Source organism: Pleurodeles waltl, chromosome 12, assembly GCF_031143425.1.
Source record: "Pleurodeles waltl isolate 20211129_DDA chromosome 12, aPleWal1.hap1.20221129, whole genome shotgun sequence".
NCBI lineage: Eukaryota > Metazoa > Chordata > Amphibia > Caudata > Salamandridae > Pleurodeles > Pleurodeles waltl.
Genome location: NC_090451.1, coordinates 83,308,920 through 83,335,696, shown reverse-complemented (window position 1 = coordinate 83,335,696; position 26,777 = coordinate 83,308,920). Strand labels below are relative to the sequence as shown.

Here is a 26,777-nt window from a genome sequence, read left to right as displayed (position 1 = left end):
TGGTCATCCCATGTGCCGATGTTGCATTGCTTGGGCTGGTCTCACTTGCTGTTGAATATGCTACAATATGCTACATTACCTATGGAGGTGCTTAATGCTGTGGAAGGTTCTGTTACTTCTGTAGTAGGTTTGGTCTCTGCTGCTGTGGTCAATGGTGCAGTGCTTGTAGTGGTCTCTTCTACTGGGGTTGGTGTTGCATTGCTTGCAGTGGTCTCTGTTGCTGTGGTAGGCATAGAAATGTTTGTGGTGGCCTCTGATGCTGTGATTTATACAGGAATGCTTGTGATTGCCCTAAGTGCTGGTGCTGATGTTGCAATACTTATAATGGTCTGTCTATTTTATTGTAGTGAGTGCTGCTGTGGTGGTGCTTGTCTGGGATTCTGTTGTACGTGTTGCAGTGCTTGTAGTGATTTCTGGTGACATTGAAGGTGATGTGGTACTTGTGGTGGTGGCCTCTGCTACTGTGGCAAAACACAAAATATATTGGATCACACACCACTAACACAGGTTCCCTCTTTTCTTGGTCAGGTCTTACAATACAAGGCACCAAATTGATTATAGATAGCAAGTGCTTTAAGTGGTGCACACCTACACCAGTTTGAAGCAGAAAACAAAAGTATCCAAATTACACACAAATGTATACAGCTCATGCGTGCTAAGCATAGAAGGAAAGCAGCCATCCCAATTGTCTTCATACTGGAATATACAAGCTCCAAACCAATACAACACATCACTTAATAATGAAGAATAGGTAAAAGTTCTTACTTGTCATCAGTGTGGTGCTTCTTGTGGTTGTGGTTGGGCTCTGTGTCGTGTTTCTCACCGGAAGCTGTTCGGACGGCTTCTCAGTAACCGGATTAATAATCTCTTCTGTTATAGGCACTGGAATAAATAAATTACAATTAGTGTCTACAAAGGGGCCAACACTACTGGCATATCTACTAATACTGAACTGCAAAAATCACCAAGCAACAGACTGTGTGTACTTTAAGTAAATGTGTCAGAGCTGATACAAATTTCATAAACGCAATAGAAGAAAAATCCTGCAAAATAGGTTTTTCTGAAAAGAATAACGTGTCAAACGTGTAAAATGTAAGCTGGATGTTGCAGCAAAATGAGTTACTTGCCTTTAGAGTCATTCACTAGTTTTGTTTTGTGACAAAGAAGTGTCTTCCCTAGCAATAGAACCTCACTGTCCAAATTATCTTAATAGGAAGGCAAATACATCACATAAAATATGTACTAGAAAAAGACCAGCTTGATGCTAACCTGAAGACTGCACCCACCTACCTCATTCATTCTAGCAAACATCACATCTGTTGATTACCTCATCATTGGTAGCACATCACTAAATTAAGTACATTTCCCAGAACCTCTTCTTATAGACGGCAGTCATTTAAATTCAACTGGCTAAACACCATCAGCTTCATAAGCAGAAAATAAAACTTCTAAAGGTTTTTTTTTTGTAGCACTAGTGTTAACTCGAGCTAAGACTCTACTTTCTGTACCGCAGATTATCCAAAACTCTAAAAGAATCTCCAAATCCCTATCATGTGACAACTGTTTACAAAGGGTGGAAGCCTTCTAGTCAGGACCTACCAGCGAAAACAATGAAGGGCCTAATTTAGAGTTTGGTGCACAGGATAATCATCAAAACGTGCCGGGTATCCTATCTGGTATATTACAAGTACTATAGACTGTAATGCACTTGTAATATGGTAGATGAGGCATCATCCACATCTGTGATGGCATACCTTACCCACTAAAATCTAAATAAGGCCTTTAATCATGAAAGAGTAGAGAATTTCAATTTATGTTTCAGAACAAAATAGGTTCAAATCCTGTAATGTTTTACTCTTATGAAAGGTTTATTTTTTATGTTTAAAAAACGTTATTCAAAATGTAAGTAGCAGAAGATGACAATTCATTACCAGCTACTCATTCCAATATTATAATTATATTCAACAAAATTAATAGATAAACCTCTGAACTAACTAAACTCAAAACAATCCTTACACTTTCAAGGAAAAAGAAGCATTTTTAAATTGAACTATTTATGAAAAGTTAAGGAAAAATATCGGGTGGAGTAAAACGTAAGCATGGCAAAATGTTGTTCAATACTAATATATTATCAATGAAGCATAATATAAACATTAAAATGATTATCCAAGTAACTGATAACAGTGAACATTTCAAACTGAAGGAAAAAGGTTATATCTTCATGGAGGCTTATAAACCTCACTGCTGAAAAAGAGTCTTTAGCATTGCGACTTATTAGTTCAGATAAATATGATGTCATGGGTACACACAACAGATCTCTCTTTACTGCTAGCTTCAATGAAAATATATTTACTCTATAAAATCTGTAGGTACTTCTTTGAATTAAAGGTATTTGAATGAACAAAAGTCTACCAATTTATGTTTGAAAATATATTTACGCATTGCTATTTTCTTGGGGTCAGGTTCACATACAAGCATGCCTCAATTTGTGTGACAAAAGGGATAAGGAGATAAATTACAAGCCAATAGAGGACATGCCAGATGAGTCTTCTTGTTTTTCAAGTCTAGAATCAAAAATGACCAGCCAATGAGATATCAAAATAATGTAGCCATCAGTTACATTATTAAGAACATGTTTGAAGCTCCACATATTTCAAGCATACCATCATTTATAGAAGTAGTTGATTTTCTGCATCCTATCTTTGGAAGTGTTTTCGCACTAAAAATCCAGAAAAGACAAATCTAAAGTATCTGTATGTTACCATTATGGTGTTTGTTTCCCATTTACATAGCTTACATCCTATAACTCCTCAAAAAGGTGATGCTCATTTTGGAGCAGCAAACAGGTAATGCCAACACTAAGAGGTGGGCATGTTTTTTCAATACTTCACTGTTGTTCAAAGTAGGCCAGGGAAAGATGGATCTATGCCAGATTTTTCAACTGTCCACAAAGATGTACTCACATGTACATTTACTCCCACACTTTAAAACAAATTTACTACTTTTGTCTCTTTACTATTTGTGGGCATAAAGTTAAGGAACAGAGTTGCCTGGATCCACCGCTGATGGCTGGAGTGGTGAATAATTTCTGAGTGTAAAATTAACATAGATCTCTGCCACTGGGGCATAAATCTCCCTATGATAAAGAATAGGGAAAGTCTAGGGGTATTTAAAGAAGTTTATCAAACATCTTATACAAATAGTAAAAATTTCCTTTTTCTTAAATATTAAAGTTAAGGGATGTTTTATAATTTTTTTATATCTAGGTCTAATAAAACATTTTAGACCACTATCATACTATAAATGTATTAGAATTAATACATTTAGATATATTTCATTACTGTATATTTATTAGTTTAAAGATTTTTTGAAACTCACCTAGAGTAAAATGTTCATTTTCATTTAATGTGCATCTACATTTTAAAAGGCTGAAATAAATTAATTTATATTGCAATTCCAGTGGTTGGCCATGTGTGGTGTACGTACACAACTTACTTGAGGTCTGAGCTGGAGTACAGTTATTAAATTTTTGGGATATCTTTGCCAGTAGTAGTTTGCGAGCAGCAGTATCCTTACTCTATTGTGGTTTGGAGTTTGTCCCTCCTTAAACCCTCCTCACCCTCTGTAAACAGCTGGTACTCCTCCCTAAGCCCCTCCTATATACTAGTAAGTTTTCCCAATTTTCCAGCCACTCTCCCCGTCTCTCCTACATTCACTAGAAAAGCATATGGTTACATGTGCAGAGATCTTGCAGTCAGGTTAGGGAGATCTCTGCGTGGAAAAAGACAAGAGAGGCAAGGTCTTGGCATGTAGGCCTGTGATTAGTACTTGAGTAGTACTACTGGAGCACTACTAAACGTATTCTGAAATGCCATTTGTGAATAGGCCCCAGTAACTCTGAATGGAAAATCATTTATATAGACACTGGTTATCATAAAAATCAGTCATAGATCGTGTCTCCTAGCTTCAATACTGCACAATCCTACACTAGTTCAGTGGTTCCCAACCTGTGGTCCAGGGACCCTGGGGGTGCGCAAAGCCTCTTCGGGGGGTCCACGACTGTTTACTAAATTAAATATTAACAGATTAATAAAGTGTTTATAAATAATGTGGCTAAATGTGCAATTAAAAACTTGAAAACATACTGTAAATGTTAAGGAATTTGAAATTGGAGACTTAAAATTAAATTAGTATCCTCAGATTGATTTGTGGGAGCATTTCAGGTGCATCAAACACAATATAGTATGGACTATGTATGGCTAAAATTGAATTTAGAAAAGCTCCAACCTTTCTATTAAAACTATTTTCCATATATTTGTGTGCACATTAAATAAAATATGTTATCATTTGTTTATGTGTTTGATGAATGCTTGTTTCCATATTTTTAGTGTATTGTTTTGCGTTGCAAATAATTAAGGCCCTCATTCTGACCCTGGCGGTTTGAAACCGCCAGGGCAGAGGAAGCACCGCCAACAGGCTGGCGGTGCTTCCGGGGCAATTCTGACAGCGGCGGTCAGAAAAGGGGAACCAGCGTTTTCCCGCCGGTTTTCCCCTGCCCCAGGGAATCCTCCACGGCGGCGCTGCATGCAGCGCCGCCATGGGGATTCCGACCCCCTTCCCGCCAGCCTGTTCCTGGCGGTGTAAGAGGCTGGCAGGAACGGGTGTTGTGGGGCCCCTGGGGGCCCCTGCAGTGCCCATGCCACTGGGCACTGCAGGGGCCCCCTAACAGGGCCCCATTAAGATTTTCAGTGTCTGCAAAGCAGACACTGAAAATCGCGACGGGTGCCACTGCACCCGTCGCACCCCCACAACTCCGCTAGCTCCATTCGGAGCCGGCTTCATTGTTGAAGGGGGTTTCCCGCTGGGCCGGCGGGCGGCCTTCTGGCGGTCGCCCGCCGGCCCAGCAGGAAAGCCAGAATGGCCGCCGCGGTCTTTTGACCGCGGTGCGGTCATTCGGCGGTTCCCTCCAGGCGGGCGGCGACCGCCGCCCGCCGGGGTCAGAATGACCCCCTAAGTGTTTAGGCCGGGGTCCCTCGCTTTCAGTAATGACTCAGTGGGGTGTGGCTGGTCACCGGATTCTAATAATTATTCATTGGGGATCCCTAGGTTCCTGTAATAATAATGTGGGGGTCCACAGAAGTTAAAAGTTTGAGAACCACTAGTTGTATCAAGGGACAAAACTCAGACCTCTGAAAGTAGTGCATATGTACAGCCCGGACATACCAACTGTTGGTAACGTGGTGAATTGCTTTATTTATCCTCTGTTTCAATCCTGGCTTTGTCCCTTTATCAAACTGCATAATTTTAGACAAATCACATTCTTTACTTCTTTGCAAACTTCAGCAGAGCCTAACTAAACCGAGAACTAAACTGTGATTAAACTTTATAAAAAATAAAAATAGGCGCATGTTTTTTAAAATTCAGTAAAATCTTATCAGTCTCTACTACTGAAGAATGTCACTAGATGCTGCTGTGTGATATGCAAGTACTAGAAAGAAACAATAATTTATTTGCAGGGATGGAATAAATATTATTGTTAAACCCATATGACACATTCTGACTTCAATCCCAAGTACCATAATTATTTCCGAAAAGAAAATTTCCCTGAAGCACATGTCATAATCCCTGCGATGGATGGCATAAAACAGTTTTTCTCACCTGCAGCAGATGTTGGCAATTTGGCAGTCATGAGAGATGCTGAAGTGGTCCCTGAAGATGGTGTTGCTGGGGTCGTCATCTTCACAAATGTTAGGGCTCCTGGTGTGGTTGCTGTAATGGGTGTGGTCGTCTCTCCGCTAATTAGTGATATTGCAGTTGCTGTGGTAGTCTCTGCACTTGCTGATGTTGCCATTGTGGTTGTTGTTTGAGCAGATGTTGTGGTTGGAGACGCTGATGTTGCTGCAGTGGTTGCTGTAGACTCTGCACTTGACGAAGTCAGTGTTGTTATCTGTTGAGCTTCTGTTGTGATAGGAGGAACTGTTGTGGTGCTCACTGGACTTGTTATTGATATCGCTGTGGTCTGCACAGGTGTTGATGTGGCTTCTGCAGTCATTATAGTAGTCTCTGCACTTGTGGGTCTACTTGTTGTGGTGCTCAGTGCAGTTGTGGCTCCTGCGTTTGTTACAGTAGTCTCTGCACTAGTTGATCCTTTTGCTGTTGTTGTCGGTGGAGCTGTGGTTCCTGCAGTGGATGTGGTAGTAGCCTCTGCACTAGTTAGTGATGATGTTGTCGTGGTTAGAGCAGCTGATGTTGCTGCAATGGTTGCTGTAGTCTCTGCACTTGATGAAGGCAGTGTTGTTGTCTGTTGAGCTGCTGTTGTGATAGGAGGAACTGTTGTGGTACTCACTGCACTTGTTGTTGATATTGTGGTGGTCTGTACAGGTGTTGATGTGGCTTCTGCAGTCATTATAGTAGTCCCTGCACTTTTTGTTGATCCAATTGTGGTGCTCAGTGCAGTTGTGACTCCTGCAGTTGTTACAGTAGCCTCTGCACTAGTTGATCCTATTGTTGTTGTTGTTGGTGGTGCTGTGGTTCCTGAAATTGATGTGGTAACTTGTGTACTAGCTTGGGGTGCTGTTCTGGTGGTTGTGACAGCTGATGTTGCTGCAGTGGTTATTGCAGTCTCTGCACTTGATGATGCCATTGTTGTTGTCATTCGCTGACCTACTGTTGTGATTGGTGGAGATTTGGTGGTACTCACTGCACTTGTCGTAGTTACAGATGTTGTCTGAGCTTCTGTTGTAGTGGCAGATCCTGTTGTTAAAGTAGTTTCTGAACTTGTTGTTGGTACTGGTATTGCTGTGGATGATGCAGAAGTGGTTCCTATGGTGGATGTGGTAGTAGTCTCTGCACTAATCAGTGATATGGTTGTTGGCACAGTTGATGTTGTTGCTGCAGTGGTTATCATAGTTTCTGCACTTGATGATGGCATTGTGGTTGTCATTTGTTGAGCTGTTGTTGTGACAGCAGAAGGTGTTGTGATACTAATTGCACTTGTCGATGATATAGTTGTGGTCTGTGCAGGTGTTGTTGTGGTTTCTGCAGTCGTTATAGTAGTCTCTGCACTTGTTGTTGATCCAATTTGTGTGGCGCTCAGTGCAGTTGTGACTCCTGCAGTTGTTACAGTACTCTCTGCACTAGTTGATCCTATTGTTGTTGTTGACTGTGGTGCTGTGGTTCCTTTAATGGATGTGGTAGCTTGTGCACTTGTTTGTGGTGCTGTTATGTTGGTTGTGGCAGCTGATGTTGCTGCAGTAGTTACTACGTGCTCTGCACTTGATAATGGCATTGTTGTTATCATTTGCTGACCTACTGTTGTGATTGGTGGAGATGAGGTGGTACTCACTGCACTTGTAGGTACAGATGTTGTCGGAGCTGCTGTTGAAGTGGCAGATCCTGCTGTTATAGTAGTTTCTGAACTTGTTGTTGGTCCTGGTATTGTTGTGGATGGTGCAGTACTGGTTCCTATAGTGGACGTGGTAGCAGTCTCTGCACTAGTCATGGATACTGTTGTTGTGCCAGCAGATGTTGTTGCTGCAGTGGTTATCGTAGTTTCTGCACTTGATGATGGCATTGTGGTTGTCATCTGTTGAGCTGCTGTTGTGACAGGAGGAGCTGTTGTGGTACTAATTGCACTTGTCGTTGATATAGTTGTGGTCTGTGCAGGTGTTGTTGTGGTTTCTGCAGTTGTTGAAGTAGTCTCTGCACTTGTTGATCCAATTGTTGTGGTGCTTGCTGCAGTTGTGGCTTCTGCAATTGTTACAGTAGTCTCTGCACTTATTGAAAGTATTGCTGTTGTTGTCGGTGGACCTGTGGTTACTGCAGTGGATGTGGTAGTCGTCTCTGCACTAGTTAGTGATGATGTTGTCGTGGTTTGAGTAGCTGATGTTGCTGCAGTGGTTGCTGTAGTCTCTGCACTTGATGAAGGCAATGTTGCTGTCTGTTGAGCTGCTGTTGCGCTAGGAGGAGCTGTTGTGGTGCTCTCTTCACTTGTTGATATGATTGTGTTCTGTAGAGGTGTTGATGTGGATTCTGCAGTCGTTATAGTAGACTCTGTACTTGTTGTTGATCCACTTGTTGCTGTGCTCGGTGCAGTTGTGGTTGGGCTCTGTGTCGTGTTTCTCACCGGAAGCTGTTCGACTGGCTTTTCAGTAACCGGATTAATAATCTCTTCTGTTATAGGCACTGGATTAAATACATTTCAATTAGTGTCTACAAAGGGGCCAACACTACTGGCATATTTACTAACACTGAACTGCAAACATCACCCAGCGACAGACTGTGTGTACTTTAAGTAAATGTGTCAGAGGAGCTACAAATTTCATAAACGCAATAGAAGAAAAATCCAGCAAAATAGGTTTTGCTGAAAAGCATAACATGTCAAACGTGTCAAAAGTAAGCCAGATTTTGCAGCAAAATGAGTTACTTGCCTTTAGAGTCACTCACTAGTTTTGTTTTGTGACAAAGAAGCGTCTTCACTATCAACAGAACCTCACAGCCCAAATTATCTTAATAACAAATCAAGTCCTTCACATAAAATATGTACTAGAAAATAACCAGCTTGCTGCTAACCTGAACACCGCACTCACATACCTCATTCATTCTAGCGAACATTCCATCCGTTATTTACCTCATCATTGGTAGCACATCACTAAATTAAGTACATTTCTCATAACCTCTTCTAGCCTGCCGTAATTTAAATTCAACTGGCTAAACACCATCAGCTTCATAAGCGGAAAATAAAACTTCTAAAGGTTTTTTTTTGCAGCACTAGTGTTAACTCGAGCTAAGACTCTACTTTCTGTACTGCAGATTATCCAAAACTCTAAAAGAATCTCCAAATCCCTATCATGGGACAAATGTTTACAAAGGGTGGAAGGCTTCTAATCAGTACCTACCAGCGAAAAAAATGAAGGGCCTAATTTAGAGTTTGGTGCACAGGATAATCATCAAAACGTGCTGGGTATCCTATCTGCTATATTACAAGTACTATAGACTGTAATGCACTTGTAATATGGTGGATGAGGCATATGCCACATTTGTGATGGCATACGTTACCCACTAAAATCTAAATAAGGCCTTTAATCATGAAAGAGTAGAGAATTTCAATTTATGTTTCAGAACAAAAAAGGTTCAAATCCTATAATGTTTTACTCTTATGAAAGATTCATTTTTTATGTTTAAAAAGCTTTATTCAAAATTTAAGTAGCAAAAGATGACAATTAATTTCCAGCTACTCATTCCAATATAATAATTATATTCAACAAAATTACAAGATAAACCTATGAACTAACTAAACTCAAAACAATCCTCACACTTTCAAGGAAAAAGAAGCATTTTTAAATGTAACAATTTATTATAGTTTTTATTTTAAAACGTAAGCGTGGCAAAATTTTGTTCAATACTAATATATTATCAATGAAGCATAATATAAACATTAAAATGATTATCCAAGTAGCTAATAAGAGTGAACATTTCAAACTGAAGGAAAAAGGTTATATCTTCATGGAGGCTTATAAACCTCACTGCTGAAAAAGTTTATTTAGCATTGCGACTTATTAGTTCAGATAAATATGATGTCATGGGTGCACACAACAGATCTCTCTTTACTGCTAGCTTCAATGAAAATATATTTACTCTATAAAATCTGTAGGTACAAGTCAGCTTCTTTGAATTAAAGGTATTTGAATGAACAAAAGTCGACAAATTTATGTTTGAAAATGTATTTACGCATTGCTATTTTCTTGGGGTCAGTTTCACATACAAGCACGCCTCAATTTTTGTGACAAAAGGGATAAGGAGCTAAGGACCATATGTATGAAAGCTTTTTCCCATAGACATAGAATGGGTAAAACCCTTTGGTACATCTGGCCCTAAATTAGAAGCCAATAGAGGACATGCCAGATGTGTCTTCTTGTTTTTCAAGTGTAGAATCAAAAATGACCAGCCAATGAGATACCAAAATAATGTAGCCATCAGTTACATTATTAAGAACATGTTTGAAGCTCCGCATATTTCAAACATACCATCATTTATAGAAGTAGTTGATTTTCTGCATCCTATTTTTGGAAGTGTTTTCGCACTAAAAATCCAGAAAAGACAAATCTAAAGTATCTGTATGTTACCATTATGGCGTTTGTTTCCCATTTACATGGCTTACATCCTATAACTCCTCAAAAAGGTGATGCTCGTTTTGGAGCAGCAAACAGGTAATGCCAGCACTAAGAGGTGGGCATGTTTTTTTCACTACTTCACTGTTGTCCAAAGTAGGCCAGGGAAAGATGGATCTATGCCAGATTTTTTAACTGTCCACATAACTGGGATTTACATGTGTAGAACTCTGTTCACAAAGGTAACTTACAGGTGTAGATGTACTCACATGTACATTTACTCCCACACTCTGAAACAAATTTTTTACTTTGTCTCTTTACTCTTTGCGGGTATAAAGTTAAAGAACAGAGTTGCCTGGATCCACCGCTGATGGCTGGAGTGGTGAATAATTTATGAGTGTAAAGTTAGCATAGATCTCCGCCACTGGGGCGTAGATCTCTCTAGGATAAAGAATAGGGAAAGTCTACGGGTATTTAAAGAAGTTTATCAAACATCTTATACAATAATTTTTTTATATCTAGGTCAAATAAAACATTTTAGACCACTATCATCTTATAAGTTTATTAGAATTAATACATTTAGATATATTGCATTACTGTATATTTATTCGTTTAAAGACTTTTAAAAACTCACCTACAGTAAAATGTTCATTTTCATTTAATGTGCATCTACATTTTAAAAGGCTGAAATAAATTAATTTATATTGCAATTCCAGTGGTTGGCCATGTGTGGTGTACGTACACAACTTACTTGAGGTCTGAGCTGGAGTACAGTTATTACATTTTTGGGATATCTTTGCCTGTAGTAGTTTGCGAATAGCAATATCCTTACTCTATTGTGGGTTGGAGTTTGTCCCTCCTTAATCCCTTGTTACCCTCTGTAAACAGCTGGTATGCCTCCCTAAGCCCCTCCCATATACTAGTAAGTTTTCCCAATTTTCCAGCCACTCTCCCCGTCTCTCCTACATTCACCACTAAAGCATAGGGTTACATGTGCAGAGATCTTGCAGTCAGGTTAGGGAGATCTCTGCATAGAAAAAGACAAGAGAGGCGAGGTCTTGGCATGTAGGGCTGTGATTAGTACTTGAGTAGTACTACTGGAGCACTACTAAACGTATTCTGAAATGCCATTTGTGAATAGGCGCCAGTAACTCTGAATGGAAAATCATTTATATAGACACTGGTTATCATAAAAATCAGTCATAGATCGTGTCTCCTAGCTCCTACACTAGTTTGGTGGTTCCCAACCTGTGGTCCAGGGACCCTGGGGGTGGGCAAAGCCTCTTCAGAGGGTCCGCAACTGTTTAGTAAATTAAATATTAACAGATTATTAAAGTGTTTTTAAATAATGTGGCTAAATGTTCAATTGAAAACTTGAAAACATATTGTAAATGTTAAGGAATTTGAAATTGGAGACTTAAAATTAAATTCGTATCCTCAGATTGATTTGTGGGAACATTGCAGGTGCATCAAACAGAATATAGGGCCTCATTACAACCCTGGCAGTCAAAGACCGGCAGGGCTGTTTTGGAGGTTGCACCGCCAACAGGCTGGCAGTGCATACTCGGGGATTACGACCGCGGCTGAAGCGCTGTGGTCGCACCGCCGGGACCAGCGGTTTTCCGCCACGTTGGACCTGGCGGTTTTAATCCGCCAGGTCAGCGCTGCCCACCAGCCTTTTCATGGCGGTATGGGAGTCGCGGGCCTTTGGCATGGGCAGTGCAGGGGCCCCCTGGCACAGCCCCACACAGCTTTTCACTGTCTGCACAGCAGACAGTGAAAAGCGCAACAGGTGCAACTGCACCCATCGCACGGCCACAACACCGCCGGCTCCATTTGGAGTCGGCTCCCATGTTGCGGCCGACATCCCCACTGGGCTGGCGGGGATGTCATAATGGCCACCGCGGGACTGCGGCCGCATTGGCGGCGCACAGCGGTTACACTGCCGCCCACCAAAGTTGTAATGAGGGCCATAGTATGGATGATGTATGGCTAAAATTGAATTTACAAAAGCACCAACCTTTCCATTAAAATTATTTTTTATACATTTGTGTGCAAATGAAATAAAATATGTTATCATTTGTTTATGTGTTTGATGAAAGCTTGTTTCCATATTCTTTGTGTTTTGTTTTGCGTTTCAAATAATCAAGTGTTTAGGCCGGGGTCCCTCGCTTTCAGTGATGACTCAGTGTGGTGTGGCTGGTCCCCAGATTCCAACAATTATTCATTGGGGGTCCCTAGGTTCCAGTAATAATAATGTGGGGGTCCACAGAAGTCAAAAGTTTGAAAACCACTAGTTGTATCAAGGGACAAAACTCAGACCTCTGAAAGTAGTGCATGTGTACAGCCCAGACATACCAACTGTTGGTAACGTGGTGAATTGCTTTATTTATCCTCTGTTTCAATCCTAGCTTTGTCCCTTTATCAAACTGTATAATTTTAGACATATCACCTTCTCAACTTGTGCCTAAATCACATTATTTACTTCTTTACAAACTTCAGCAGTGCCTAACTAAACCGAGAACTAAACTGAAATTAAACTTTATAAAAAATAAAAATAGGCACATGTTTTTTAAAATTCAGTAAAATCTTATCAGTCTCTACTACTGAAGAATGTCACAAGATGCTGCTGTGTGATATGCAAGTACTAGAAAGAAACATTAATTTATTTTCAGGGATGGAATAAATATTATTATTAAACCCATATGATACATTCTGACTTCAATCCCAAGTACCATAATTATTTCCAAAAAGAAAATTGCCCTGAATGTTATAATCCCTGCGATGAATGGCATAAAACAGTTTTTCTCACCTGCAGCTGTTAGAGTAGTCTCTGCACTTGTTGTTGACCATAGTGTTGTTGTCAGTCGAGCTGTGGTTGTGGCAATTGATGAGGTAGTTTGCGCACTAGTTAGTGATGCTGTTGTGGTGCTTGTGGCAGCTGATGTTGTTGCTGAATTGGTTATCCTAGTCTCTGCAGTTGATGATGGCATTGTGGTTGTTGTTTGTTGAGCTGCTGTTGTGGTAGGAGGAGCTGCTGTGGTACTCCCTGGATTTGTAATTAATATAGTTGTGGTTTCGGTGGGTGTTGTTGTTTTGGTTTCTGCATTTATTGAAGCAGTCTCTGCACTTGTTGTTGATCTAATTGTTGAGGTGCTTCCTGCAGTTGTGGCTTCTACAATTGTTACAGTAGTCTCTGCACTTGTGGTTGAAACTATTGCTGTTGTTGTCGGTGTAGTAGTAGTCTCTGCACTATTTAGTGGTGATGTTGCCGTGGTTGAAGCAGCTGATGTTGCTGCAGTGGTTGCTGTAGACTCTGCACTTGATGAAGGCAGTGTTGTTGTCTGTTGAGCTCCTGTTGTGATAGGAGGAACTGTTGTGCTACTCACTGCACTTGTTCTTGATATCGCTGTGGTCTGCAAAGGTGTTGATGTGGCTTCTGCAGTCATTATAGTAGTCTCTGTGCTTGTTGTTGATCCACTTGTTGTGATGCTTGGTGCAGTTGTGGCTCCTGCAGTTGTTACAGTAGTCTCTGCACTAGTTGATCCTTTTGCTGTTGTTGTCGGTGGAGCTGTGGTTCCTGCAGTGGATGTGGTAGTAGCCTCTGCATTAGTTAGTGATGATGTTGTCGTGGTTGGAGCAGCTGATGTTGCTGCAGTGGTTGCTGTAGTCTCTGCACTTGATGAAGGCAGTGTTGTTGTCTGTTGAGCTGCTGTTGTGATGGGAGGAACTATTGTGGTACTCACTGCACTTGTTGATATCGCTGTGGTCTGCACAGGTGTTGATGTGGCTTCTGCAGTCTTTATAGTAGTCTCTGCGCTTGCTGTTGATCCACTTGTTGTGGTGCTTGGTGCAGTTGTGGCTCCTGCAGTTGTTACAGTAGTCTCTGCACTAGTTGATCCTTTTGCTGTTGTTGTCGGTGGAGCTTTGGTTCCTGCAGTGGATGTGGTAGTAGCCTCTGCACTAGTTAATGATGATGTTGTGATGGTTGGAGCAGCTGATTTTGCTGCACTGGTTGCTGTAGTATCTGCACTTGATGAAAGCAGCGTTGTTGTCTGTTGAGCTGCTGTTGTGATAGGAGGAACTGCAGTGGTACTCACTGAACTTGTTGTTGAAATCGCTGTGGTATGCACAGGTGTTGATGTGGCTTCTGCAGTTGTTATAGTAGTCTCTGCGCTTGTTGTTGATCCACTTGTTGTGGTGCTCTGTGCAGTTGTGCTTCCTGCAGTAGTTACAGTAGTCTCTGCACTAGTTGATCCTTTTGCTGTTGTTGTCGGTGGAGCTGTGGTTCCTGCAGGGGATGTGGTAGTAGCCCCTGCATTAGTTAGTGATGATGTTGTCGTGGTTGGAGCAGCTGATGTTGCTGCAGTGGTTGCTGTAGTATCTGCACTTGATGAAAGCAGTGTTGTCTGTTGAGCTGCTGTTGTGACAGGAGAAACTGTTGTGGTACTCACTGCACTTGTTGATATCGCTGTGGTCTGCACAGGTGTTGATGTGGCTTCTGCAGTCTTTATAGTAGTCTCTGTGCTTGTTGTTGATCCACTTGTTGCGGTGCTTGGTGCAGTTGTGGCTCCTGCAGTTATTACAGTAGTCTCTGCACTAGTTGATCCTTTTGCTGTTGTTGTCGGTGGACCTGTGGTTCGTGCAGTGGATGTGGTAGTCGTCTCTGCACTAGTTAGTGATGATGTTGTCGTGGTTTGAGTAGCTGATGTTGCAGCAGTGGTTCCTGTAGTCTCTGCACTTGGTGAAGGCAGTGTTGTTGTCTGTTGAGCTGCTGTTGCGGTAGGAGGAGCTGTTGTGGTGCTCACTTCACTTGTTGATATGATTGTGGTCTGTAGAGGTGTTGATGTGGATTCTGCAGTCGTTATAGTTGACTCTGCACTTGTTGATCCGCTTGTTGTGGTGCTCGGTGAAGTTGTGGTTGGGCTCTGTGTTGTGTTTCTCACCGGAAGCTGTTCGACCGGCTTTTCAGTAACCGGATTAATAATCTCTTCTGTTATAGGCACTGGATTAAATACATTTCAATTAGTGTCTACAAAGGGGCCAACACTACTGGCATATCTACTAACACTGAACTGCAAACATCACCCAGCGACAGACTGTGTGTACTTTAAGTAAATGTGTCAGAGCCGTTACAAATTTCATAAACGCAATAGAAGAAAAATCCAGCAAAATAGGTTTTGCTGAAAAGCATAACATGTCAAACGTGTCAAAAGTAAGCCAGATTTTGCAGCAAAATTAGTTACTTGCCTTTAGAGTCATTCACTAGTTTTGTGACAAAGAAGCATCTTCACTATCAACAGAACCTCACACCCCAAATTATCTTAATAGCAAAGCAAGTCCTTCACATAAAATATGTACTAGAAAATAACCAGCTTGCTGCTAACCTGAACACCGCACCCACATACCTCATTCATTCTAGCGAACATTACATCCGTTAGTTACCTCATCATTGGTAGCACATCACTAAATTAAGTACATTTCTCAGAACCTCTTCTAGCCAGCGTGTAATTTAAATTCAACTGGCTAAACACCATCAGCTTCATAAGCAGAAAATAAAACTTCTAAAGGTTTTTTTTTGCAGTACTAGTGTTAACTTGACCTAAGACTCTACTTTCTGTACCGCAGATTATCCAAAACTCTAAAAGAATCTCCAAATCCCTATCATGGGACAACTGTTTACAAAGGGTGGAAGCCTTCTAATCAGTACCTACCAGCGAAAAAAATGAAGGGCCTAATTTAGAGTTTGGTGCACAGGATAATCATCAAAACGTGCCGGGTATCCTATCTGCTACATTACAAGTAATATAGACTGTAATGCACTTGTAATATGTTGGATGAGGCATCTGCCACATTTGTGATGGCATACGTTACCCACTAAAATCTAAATAAGGCCTTTAATCAAGAAAGAGTAGAGAATTTCAATTTATGTTTCAGAACAAAAAAGGTTCAAATCCTATAATGTTTTACTTTTATGAAAGGTTCATTTTTTATGTTTAAAAAGCTTTATTCAAAATGTAAGGAGCAAAAGATGACAATTCATTTCCAGCTACTCATTCCAATATAATAATTATATTCAACAAAATTAATAGTTAAACCTATGAACTAACTAAACTCAAAACAATCCTTACTCTTTCAAGGAAAAAGAAGCATTTTTAAATGTAACTATTTATGAAAAGTTAAGGAAAAATATTGGGTGGAGTAAAACGTAAGCGTGGCAAAATTTTGTTCAATACTAATATATTATCAGTGAAGCATAATATAAACATTAAAATGATTATCCAAGTAGCTAATAAGAGTGAACATTTCAAACTGAAGGAAAAAGGTTCTATCTTCATGGAGGCTTATAAACCTCACTGCTGAAAACGTTTATTTAGCATTGTGACTTATTAGTTCAGATAAATATAATGTCATGGGTGCACACAACAGATCTCTCTTTACTGCTAGCTTCAATGAAAATATATTTACTCTATAAAATCTGTAGGTACAAGTCAGCTTCTTTGAATTAAAGGTATTTGAATGAACAAAAGTCTACAAATTTATGTTTGAAAATGTATTTACGCATTGCTATTTTCTTGGGGTCAGTTTCACATACAAGCATGCGTCAATTTTTGTGACAAAAGGGATAAGGAGCTTAATTAGAAGCCAATAGAGGACATGCCAGATGTGTCTTCTTGTTTTTCAAGTCTAGAATCAAAAATGACCAGCCAATGAGATACCAAAATAATGTAGCCATCAGTTACATTATTAAGAATATGTTTGAAGCTCTGCATATTTCAAACATACCATCAATTATAGAAGTAGTTGATTTTCTGCATCCTATTTTTGGAAGTGTTTTCGCACTACAAATACAGAAAAAACAAATCTAAAGTATCTGTATGTTACCATTATGGCGTTTGTTTCCCATTTACATGGCTTACATCCTATAACTCCTCAAAAAGGTGATGCTCGTTTTGGAGCAGCAAACAGGTAATGCCAGCACTAAGAGGTGGGCATGTTTTTTTCACTACTTCACTGTTGTCCAAAGTAGGCCAAGGAAAGATGGATCTATGCCAGATTTTTTAACTGTCCACATAACTGGGATTTGCATGTGTAGGACTCTGTTCACAAAGGTAAACTTACAGGTGTAGATGTACTCACATGTACATTTACTCCCACACTCTGAAACAAATGTATTACTTTATCTCTTTACTATTTGCGGGTATAAAGTTAAAGAACAGAGTTGCCTGGATCCACCGCTGATGGCTGGAGTGGTGAATAATTTATGAGTGTAAAGTTAGCATAGATCTCCGCCACTGGGGCGTAGATCTCCCTAGGATAAAGAATAGGGAAAGTCTAGGGGTATTTAAAGAAGTTTATCAAACATCTTATACAAATAGTAAAAATGTCCTTTTTCTTAAATATTAAAGTTAAAGGATGTTTTATAAAAAATTTTATATCTAGGTCAAATAAAACATTTTAGACCACTATAATCTTATAAGTTTATTAGAATTAATACATTTAGATATATTGCATTACTGTATATTTATTCGTTTAAAGACGTTTAAAAACTCACCTACAGTAAAATGTTCATTTTCATTTAATGTGCATCTACATTTTAAAAGGCTGAAATAAATTAATTTGTATTGCAATTCCAGTGGTTGGCCATGTGTGGTGTACGTACACAACTTACTTGAGGTCTGAGCTGGAGTACAGTTATTACATTTTTGGGGTATCTTTGCCTGTAGTAGTTTGCGAATAGCAATATCCTTACTCTATTGTGGGTTGGAGTTTGTCCCTCCTTAATCCCTCGTTACCCTCTGTAAACAGCTGGTACGCCTCCCTAAGCCCCTCTCATATACTAGTAAGTTTTCCCAATTTTCCAGCCACTCTCCCCGTCTCTCCTACATTCACCACTAAAGCATAGGGTTACATGTGCAGAGATCTTGCAGTCAGGTTAGGGAGATCTCTGCATAGAAAAAGACAAGAGAGGCGAGGTCTTGGCATGTAGGGCTGTGATTAGTACTTGAGTAGTACTACTGGAGCACTGCTAAACATATTCTGAAATGCCATTTGTGAATAGGCCCCAGTAACTCTGAATGGAAAATCATTTATATAGACACTGGTTATCATAAAAATCAGTCATAGATCGTGTCTCCTAGCTCCTACACTAGTTCAGTGGTTCCCAACCTGTGGTCCAGGGACCCTGGGGGTGCGCAAAGCCTCTTCAGAGGGTCCGCAACTGTTTAGTAAATTAAATATTAACAGATTAATAAATATTTATAAATAATGTGGCTAAATGTTCAATTGAAAACTTGAAAACATATTGTAAATGTTAAGGAATTTGAAATTGGAGACTTAAAATTAAATTCGTATCCTCAGATTGATTTGTGGGAACATTGCAGGTGCATCAAACAGAATATAGGGCCTCATTACAACCCTGGCAGTCGAAGACCGGCAGGGCTGTTTTGGAGGTTGCACCGCCAACAGGCTGGCGGTGCAAACTTGGGGATTACGACCGCGGCGGAAGCGCTGCGGTCGCACCGCCGGGACCAGCGGTTTTCCGCCACGTTGGTCCTGGCGGTTTTAATCCGCCAGGTCAGCGCTGCTTGCAGCGCTGCCCAGGGGATTACAAGTCCCCTTCCCACCAGCCTTTTCATGGCGGTAGGGGAGTTGCGGGCCTTTGGCATGGGCAGTGCAGGGCCCCCCTGGCACAGCCCCACACAGCTTTTCACTGTCTGCACAGCAGACAGTGAAAAGCGCAACAGGTGCAACTGCACCCATCGCACGGCCACAACACCGCCGGCTCCATTTGGAGTCGGCTCCCATGTTGCGGCCGACATCCCCACTGGGCCGGCGGGGATGTCATAATGGCCACCGCGGGACTGCGGCCGCATTGGCGGTGCACAGCGGTTACACTGCCGCCCACCAAAGTTGTAATGAGGGCCATAGTATGGATGATGTATGGCTAAAATTGAATTTACAAAAGCACCAACCTTTCCATTAAAATTATTTTTTATACATTTGTGTGCAAATGAAATAAAATATGTTATCATTTGTTTATGTGTTTGATGAAAGCTTGTTTCCATATTCTTTGTGTTTTGTTTTGCGTTTCAAATAATCAAGTGTTTAGGCCGGGGTCCCTCGCTTTCAGTGATGACTCAGTGTGGTGTGGCTGGTCCCCAGATTCCAACAATTATTCATTGGGGGTCCCTAGGTTCCAGTAATAATAATGTGGGGGTCCACAGAAGTCAAAAGTTTGAAAACCACTAGTTGTATCAAGGGACAAAACTCAGACCTCTGAAAGTAGTGCATGTGTACAGCCCAGACATACCAACTGTTGGTAACGTGGTGAATTGCTTTATTTATCCTCTGTTTCAATCCTAGCTTTGTCCCTTTATCAAACTGTATAATTTTAGACATATCACCTTCTCAACTTGTGCCTAAATCACATTATTTACTTCTTTACAAACTTCAGCAGTGCCTAACTAAACCGAGAACTAAACTGTAATTAAACTTTATAAAAAATAAAAATAGGCACATGTTTTTTAAAATTCAGTAAAATCTTATCAGTCTCTACTACTGAAGAATGTCACAAGATGCTGCTGTGTGATATGCAAGTACTAGAAAGAAACATTAATTTATTTTCAGGGATGGAATAAATATTATTGTTAAACCCATATGATACATTCTGACTTCAATCCCAAGTACCATAATTATTTCCAAAAAGAAAATTGCCCTGAATGTTATAATCCCTGCGATGAATGGCATAAAACAGTTTTTCTCACCTGCAGCTGTTAGAGTAGTCTCTGCACTTGTTGTTGACCATAGTGTTGTTGTCAGTCGAGCTGTGGTTGTGGCAATTGATGAGGTAGTTTGCGCACTAGTTAGTGATGCTGTTGTGGTGCTTGTGGCAGCTGATGTTGTTGCTGAATTGGTTATCCTAGTCTCTGCAGTTGATGATGGCATTGTGGTTGTTGTTTGTTGAGCTGCTGTTGTGGTAGGAGGAGCTGCTGTGGTACTCCCTGGATTTGTAATTAATATAGTTGTGGTTTCGGTGGGTGTTGTTGTTTTGGTTTCTGCATTTATTGAAGCAGTCTCTGCACTTGTTGTTGATCTAATTGTTGAGGTGCTTCCTGCAGTTGTGGCTTCTACAATTGTTACAGTAGTCTCTGCACTTGTGGTTGAAACTATTGCTGTTGTTGTCGGTGTAGTAGTAGTCTCTGCACTATTTAGTGGTGATGTTGCCGTGGTTGAAGCAGCTGATGTTGCTGCAGTGGTTGCTGTAGACTCTGCACTTGATGAAGGCAGTGTTGTTGTCTGTTGAGCTCCTGTTGTGATAGGAGGAACTGTTGTGCTACTCACTGCACTTGTTCTTGATATCGCTGTGGTCTGCAAAGGTGTTGATGTGGCTTCTGCAGTCATTATAGTAGTCTCTGTGCTTGTTGTTGATCCACTTGTTGTGATGCTTGGTGCAGTTGTGGCTCCTGCAGTTGTTACAGTAGTCTCTGCACTAGTTGATCCTTTTGCTGTTGTTGTCGGTGGAGCTGTGGTTCCTGCAGTGGATGTGGTAGTAGCCTCTGCATTAGTTAGTGATGATGTTGTCGTGGTTGGAGCAGCTGATGTTGCTGCAGTGGTTGCTGTAGTCTCTGCACTTGATGAAGGCAGTGTTGTTGTCTGTTGAGCTGCTGTTGTGATGGGAGGAACTATTGTGGTACTCACTGCACTTGTTGATATCGCTGTGGTCTGCACAGGTGTTGATGTGGCTTCTGCAGTCTTTATAGTAGTCTCTGCGCTTGCTGTTGATCCACTTGTTGTGGTGCTTGGTGCAGTTGTGGCTCCTGCAGTTGTTACAGTAGTCTCTGCACTAGTTGATCCTTTTGCTGTTGTTGTCGGTGGAGCTTTGGTTCCTGCAGTGGATGTGGTAGTAGCCTCTGCACTAGTTAATGATGATGTTGTGATGGTTGGAGCAGCTGATTTTGCTGCACTGGTTGCTGTAGTCTCTGCACTTGATGAAAGCAGTGTTGTTGTCTGTTGAGCTGCTGTTGTGATAGGAGGAACTGCAGTGGTACTCACTGAACTTGTTGTTGAAATCGCTGTGGTATGCACAGGTGTTGATGTGGCTTCTGCAGTTGTTATAGTAGTCTCTGCGCTTGTTGTTGATCCACTTGTTGTGGTGCTCTGTGCAGTTGTGCTTCCTGCAGTAGTTACAGTAGTCTCTGCACTAGTTGATCCTTTTGCTGTTGTTGTCGGTGGAGCTGTGGTTCCTGCAGGGGATGTGGTAGTAGCCCCTGCATTAGTTAGTGATGATGTTGTCGTGGTTGGAGCAGCTGATGTTGCTGCAGTGGTTGCTGTAGTATCTGCACTTGATGAAAGCAGTGTTGTCTGTTGAGCTGCTGTTGTGACAGGAGAAACTGTTGTGGTACTCACTGCACTTGTTGATATCGCTGTGGTCTGCACAGGTGTTGATGTGGCTTCTGCAGTCTTTATAGTAGTCTCTGTGCTTGTTGTTGATCCACTTGTTGCGGTGCTTGGTGCAGTTGTGGCTCCTGCAGTTATTACAGTAGTCTCTGCACTAGTTGATCCTTTTGCTGTTGTTGTCGGTGGACCTGTGGTTCGTGCAGTGGATGTGGTAGTCGTCTCTGCACTAGTTAGTGATGATGTTGTCGTGGTTTGAGTAGCTGATGTTGCAGCAGTGGTTCCTGTAGTCTCTGCACTTGGTGAAGGCAGTGTTGTTGTCTGTTGAGCTGCTGTTGCGGTAGGAGGAGCTGTTGTGGTGCTCACTTCACTTGTTGATATGATTGTGGTCTGTAGAGGTGTTGATGTGGATTCTGCAGTCGTTATAGTTGACTCTGCACTTGTTGATCCGCTTGTTGTGGTGCTCGGTGAAGTTGTGGTTGGGCTCTGTGTTGTGTTTCTCACCGGAAGCTGTTCGACCGGCTTTTCAGTAACCGGATTAATAATCTCTTCTGTTATAGGCACTGGATTAAATACATTTCAATTAGTGTCTACAAAGGGGCCAACACTACTGGCATATCTACTAACACTGAACTGCAAACATCACCCAGCGACAGACTGTGTGTACTTTAAGTAAATGTGTCAGAGCCGTTACAAATTTCATAAACGCAATAGAAGAAAAATCCAGCAAAATAGGTTTTGCTGAAAAGCATAACATGTCAAACGTGTCAAAAGTAAGCCAGATTTTGCAGCAAAATTAGTTACTTGCCTTTAGAGTCATTCACTAGTTTTGTGACAAAGAAGCATCTTCACTATCAACAGAACCTCACACCCCAAATTATCTTAATAGCAAAGCAAGTCCTTCACATAAAATATGTACTAGAAAATAACCAGCTTCCTGCTAACCTGAACACCGCACCCACATACCTCATTCATTCTAGCGAACATTACATCCGTTAGTTACCTCATCATTGGTAGCACATCACTAAATTAAGTACATTTCTCAGAACCTCTTCTAGCCAGCGTGTAATTTAAATTCAACTGGCTAAACACCATCAGCTTCATAAGCAGAAAATAAAACTTCTAAAGGTTTTTTTTTGCAGTACTAGTGTTAACTTGACCTAAGACTCTACTTTCTGTACCGCAGATTATCCAAAACTCTAAAAGAATCTCCAAATCCCTATCATGGGACAACTGTTTACAAAGGGTGGAAGCCTTCTAATCAGTACCTACCAGCGAAAAAAATGAAGGGCCTAATTTAGAGTTTGGTGCACAGGATAATCATCAAAACGTGCCGGGTATCCTATCTGCTACATTACAAGTAATATAGACTGTAATGCACTTGTAATATGTTGGATGAGGCATCTGCCACATTTGTGATGGCATACGTTACCCACTAAAATCTAAATAAGGCCTTTAATCAAGAAAGAGTAGAGAATTTCAATTTATGTTTCAGAACAAAAAAGGTTCAAATCCTATAATGTTTTACTTTTATGAAAGGTTCATTTTTTATGTTTAAAAAGCTTTATTCAAAATGTAAGGAGCAAAAGATGACAATTCATTTCCAGCTACTCATTCCAATATAATAATTATATTCAACAAAATTAATAGTTAAACCTATGAACTAACTAAACTCAAAACAATCCTTACTCTTTCAAGGAAAAAGAAGCATTTTTAAATGTAACTATTTATGAAAAGTTAAGGAAAAATATTGGGTGGAGTAAAACGTAAGCGTGGCAACATTTTGTTCAATACTAATATATTATCAGTGAAGCATAATATAAACATTAAAATGATTATCCAAGTAGCTAATAAGAGTGAACATTTCAAACTGAAGGAAAAAGGTTCTATCTTCATGGAGGCTTATAAACCTCACTGCTGAAAACGTTTATTTAGCATTGTGACTTATTAGTTCAGATAAATATAATGTCATGGGTGCACACAACAGATCTCTCTTTACTGCTAGCTTCAATGAAAATATATTTACTCTATAAAATCTGTAGGTACAAGTCAGCTTCTTTGAATTAAAGGTATTTGAATGAACAAAAGTCTACAAATTTATGTTTGAAAATGTATTTACGCATTGCTATTTTCTTGGGGTCAGTTTCACATACAAGCATGCGTCAATTTTTGTGACAAAAGGGATAAGGAGCTTAATTAGAAGCCAATAGAGGACATGCCAGATGTGTCTTCTTGTTTTTCAAGTCTAGAATCAAAAATGACCAGCCAATGAGATACCAAAATAATGTAGCCATCAGTTACATTATTAAGAATATGTTTGAAGCTCTGCATATTTCAAACATACCATCAATTATAGAAGTAGTTGATTTTCTGCATCCTATTTTTGGAAGTGTTTTCGCACTAAAAATACAGAAAAAACAAATCTAAAGTATCTGTATGTTACCATTATGGCGTTTGTTTCCCATTTACATGGCTTACATCCTATAACTCCTCAAAAAGGTGATGCTCGTTTTGGAGCAGCAAACAGGTAATGCCAGCACTAAGAGGTGGGCATGTTTTTTTCACTACTTCACTGTTGTCCAAAGTAGGCCAGGGAAAGATGTATCTATGCCAGATTTTTTAACTGTCCACATAACTGGGATTTGCATGTGTAGGACTCTGTTCACAAAGGTAAACTTACAGGTGTAGATGTACTCACATGTACATTTACTCCCACACTCTGAAACAAATGTATTACTTTGTCTCTTTACTATTTGCGGGTATAAAGTTAAAGAACAGAGTTGCCTGGATCCACCGCTGATGGCTGGAGTGGTGAATAATTTATGAGTGTAAAGTTAGCATAGATCTCCGCCACTGGGGCGTAGATCTTCCTAGGATAAAGAATAGGGAAAGTCTAGGGGTATTTAAAGAAGTTTATCAAACATCTTATACAAATAGTAAAAATGTCCTTTTTCTTAAATATTAAAGTTAAAGGATGTTTTATAAAAAAATTTATATCTAGGTCAAATAAAACATTTTAGACCACTATAATCTTATAAGTTTATTAGAATTAATACATTTAGATATATTGCATTACTGTATATTTATTCGTTTAAAGACTTTTAAAAACTCACCTACAGTAAAATGTTCATTTTCATTTAATGTGCATCTACATTTTAAAAGGCTGAAAGAAATTAATTTGTATTGCAATTCCAGTGGTTGGCCATGTGTGGTGTACGTACACAACTTACTTGAGGTCTGAGCTGGAGTACAGTTATTACATTTTTGGGGTATCTTTGCCTGTAGTAGTTTGCGAATAGCAATATCCTTACTCTATTGTGGGTTGGAGTTTGTCCCTCCTTAATCCCTCGTTACCCTCTGTAAACAGCTGGTACGCCTCCCTAAGCCCCTCTCATATACTAGTAAGTTTTCCCAATTTTCCAGCCACTCTCCCCGTCTCTCCTACATTCACCACTAAAGCATAGGGTTACATGTGCAGAGATCTTGCAGTCAGGTTAGGGAGATCTCTGCATAGAAAAAGACAAGAGAGGCGAGGTCTTGGCATGTAGGGCTGTGATTAGTACTTGAGTAGTACTACTGGAGCACTGCTAAACATATTCTGAAATGCCATTTGTGAATAGGCCCCAGTAACTCTGAATGGAAAATCATTTATATAGACACTGGTTATCATAAAAATCAGTCATAGATCGTGTCTCCTAGCTCCTACACTAGTTCAGTGGTTCCCAACCTGTGGTCCAGGGACCCTGGGGGTGCGCAAAGCCTCTTCAGAGGGTCCGCAACTGTTTAGTAAATTAAATATTAACAGATTAATAAATATTTATAAATAATGTGGCTAAATGTTCAATTGAAAACTTGAAAACATATTGTAAATGTTAAGGAATTTGAAATTGGAGACTTAAAATTAAATTCGTATCCTCAGATTGATTTGTGGGAACATTGCAGGTGCATCAAACAGAATATAGGGCCTCATTACAACCCTGGCAGTCGAAGACCGGCAGGGCTGTTTTGGAGGTTGCACCGCCAACAGGCTGGCGGTGCAAACTTGGGGATTACGACCGCGGCGGAAGCGCTGCGGTCGCACCGCCGGGACCAGCGGTTTTCCGCCACGTTGGTCCTGGCGGTTTTAATCCGCCAGGTCAGCGCTGCTTGCAGCGCTGCCCAGGGGATTACAAGTCCCCTTCCCACCAGCCTTTTCATGGCGGTAGGGGAGTTGCAGCCTTTGGCATGGGCAGTGCAGGGGCCCCCTGGCACAGCCCCACACAGCTTTTCACTGTCTGCACAGCAGACAGTGAAAAGCGCAACAGGTGCAACTGCACCCATCGCACGGCCACAACAACGCCGGCTCCATTTGGAGTCGGCTCCCATGTTGCGGCCGACATCCCCACTGGGCCGGCGGGGATGTCATAATGGCCACCGCGGGACTGCGGCCGCGTTGGCGGTGCACAGCGGTTACACTGCCGCCCACCAAAGTTGTAATGAGGGCCATAGTATGGATGATGTATGGCTAAAATTGAATTTACAAAAGCACCAACCTTTCCATTAAAATTATTTTTTATACATTTGTGTGCAAATGAAATAAAATATGTTATCATTTGTTTATGTGTTTGATGAAAGCTTGTTTCCATATTCTTTGTGTTTTGTTTTGCGTTTCAAATAATCAAGTGTTTAGGCCGGGGTCCCTCGCTTTCAGTGATGACTCAGTGTGGTGTGGCTGGTCCCCAGATTCCAACAATTATTCATTGGGGGTCCCTAGGTTCCAGTAATAATAATGTGGGGGTCCACAGAAGTCAAAAGTTTGAAAACCACTAGTTGTATCAAGGGACAAAACTCAGACCTCTGAAAGTAGTGCATGTGTACAGCCCAGACATACCAACTGTTGGTAACGTGGTGAATTGCTTTATTTATCCTCTGTTTCAATCCTAGCTTTGTCCCTTTATCAAACTGTATAATTTTAGACATATCACCTTCTCAACTTGTGCCTAAATCACATTATTTACTTCTTTACAAACTTCAGCAGTGCCTAACTAAACCGAGAACTAAACTGTAATTAAACTTTATAAAAAATAAAAATAGGCACATGTTTTTTAAAATTCAGTAAAATCTTATCAGTCTCTACTACTGAAGAATGTCACAAGATGCTGCTGTGTGATATGCAAGTACTAGAAAGAAACATTAATTTATTTTCAGGGATGGAATAAATATTATTGTTAAACCCATATGATACATTCTGACTTCAATCCCAAGTACCATAATTATTTCCAAAAAGAAAAT

The 26,777-nt window shown here is 40.6% G+C and overlaps 1 protein-coding gene across 4 annotated transcripts in view; it reads right to left on the bottom strand.

The window, feature by feature from the left end:
• Positions 1 to 26,777, bottom strand: part of LOC138268224 (pneumococcal serine-rich repeat protein-like) — a 179,716-nt gene that overhangs the window by 128,762 nt on the left and 24,177 nt on the right. For all 4 annotated transcript variants that reach the window (XM_069217676.1, XM_069217677.1, XM_069217678.1 and 1 more), the window contains exons 5-8: positions 19,877 to 22,069; positions 12,922 to 15,114; positions 5,659 to 8,184; positions 766 to 882 (exon numbers count right to left, since the gene is read on the bottom strand). In XM_069217676.1, coding sequence (XP_069073777.1) covers positions 766 to 882; positions 5,659 to 8,184; positions 12,922 to 15,114; positions 19,877 to 22,069 — 7,029 coding nt within the window. The remainder of the gene's footprint in view (positions 1 to 765; positions 883 to 5,658; positions 8,185 to 12,921; positions 15,115 to 19,876; positions 22,070 to 26,777) is intronic.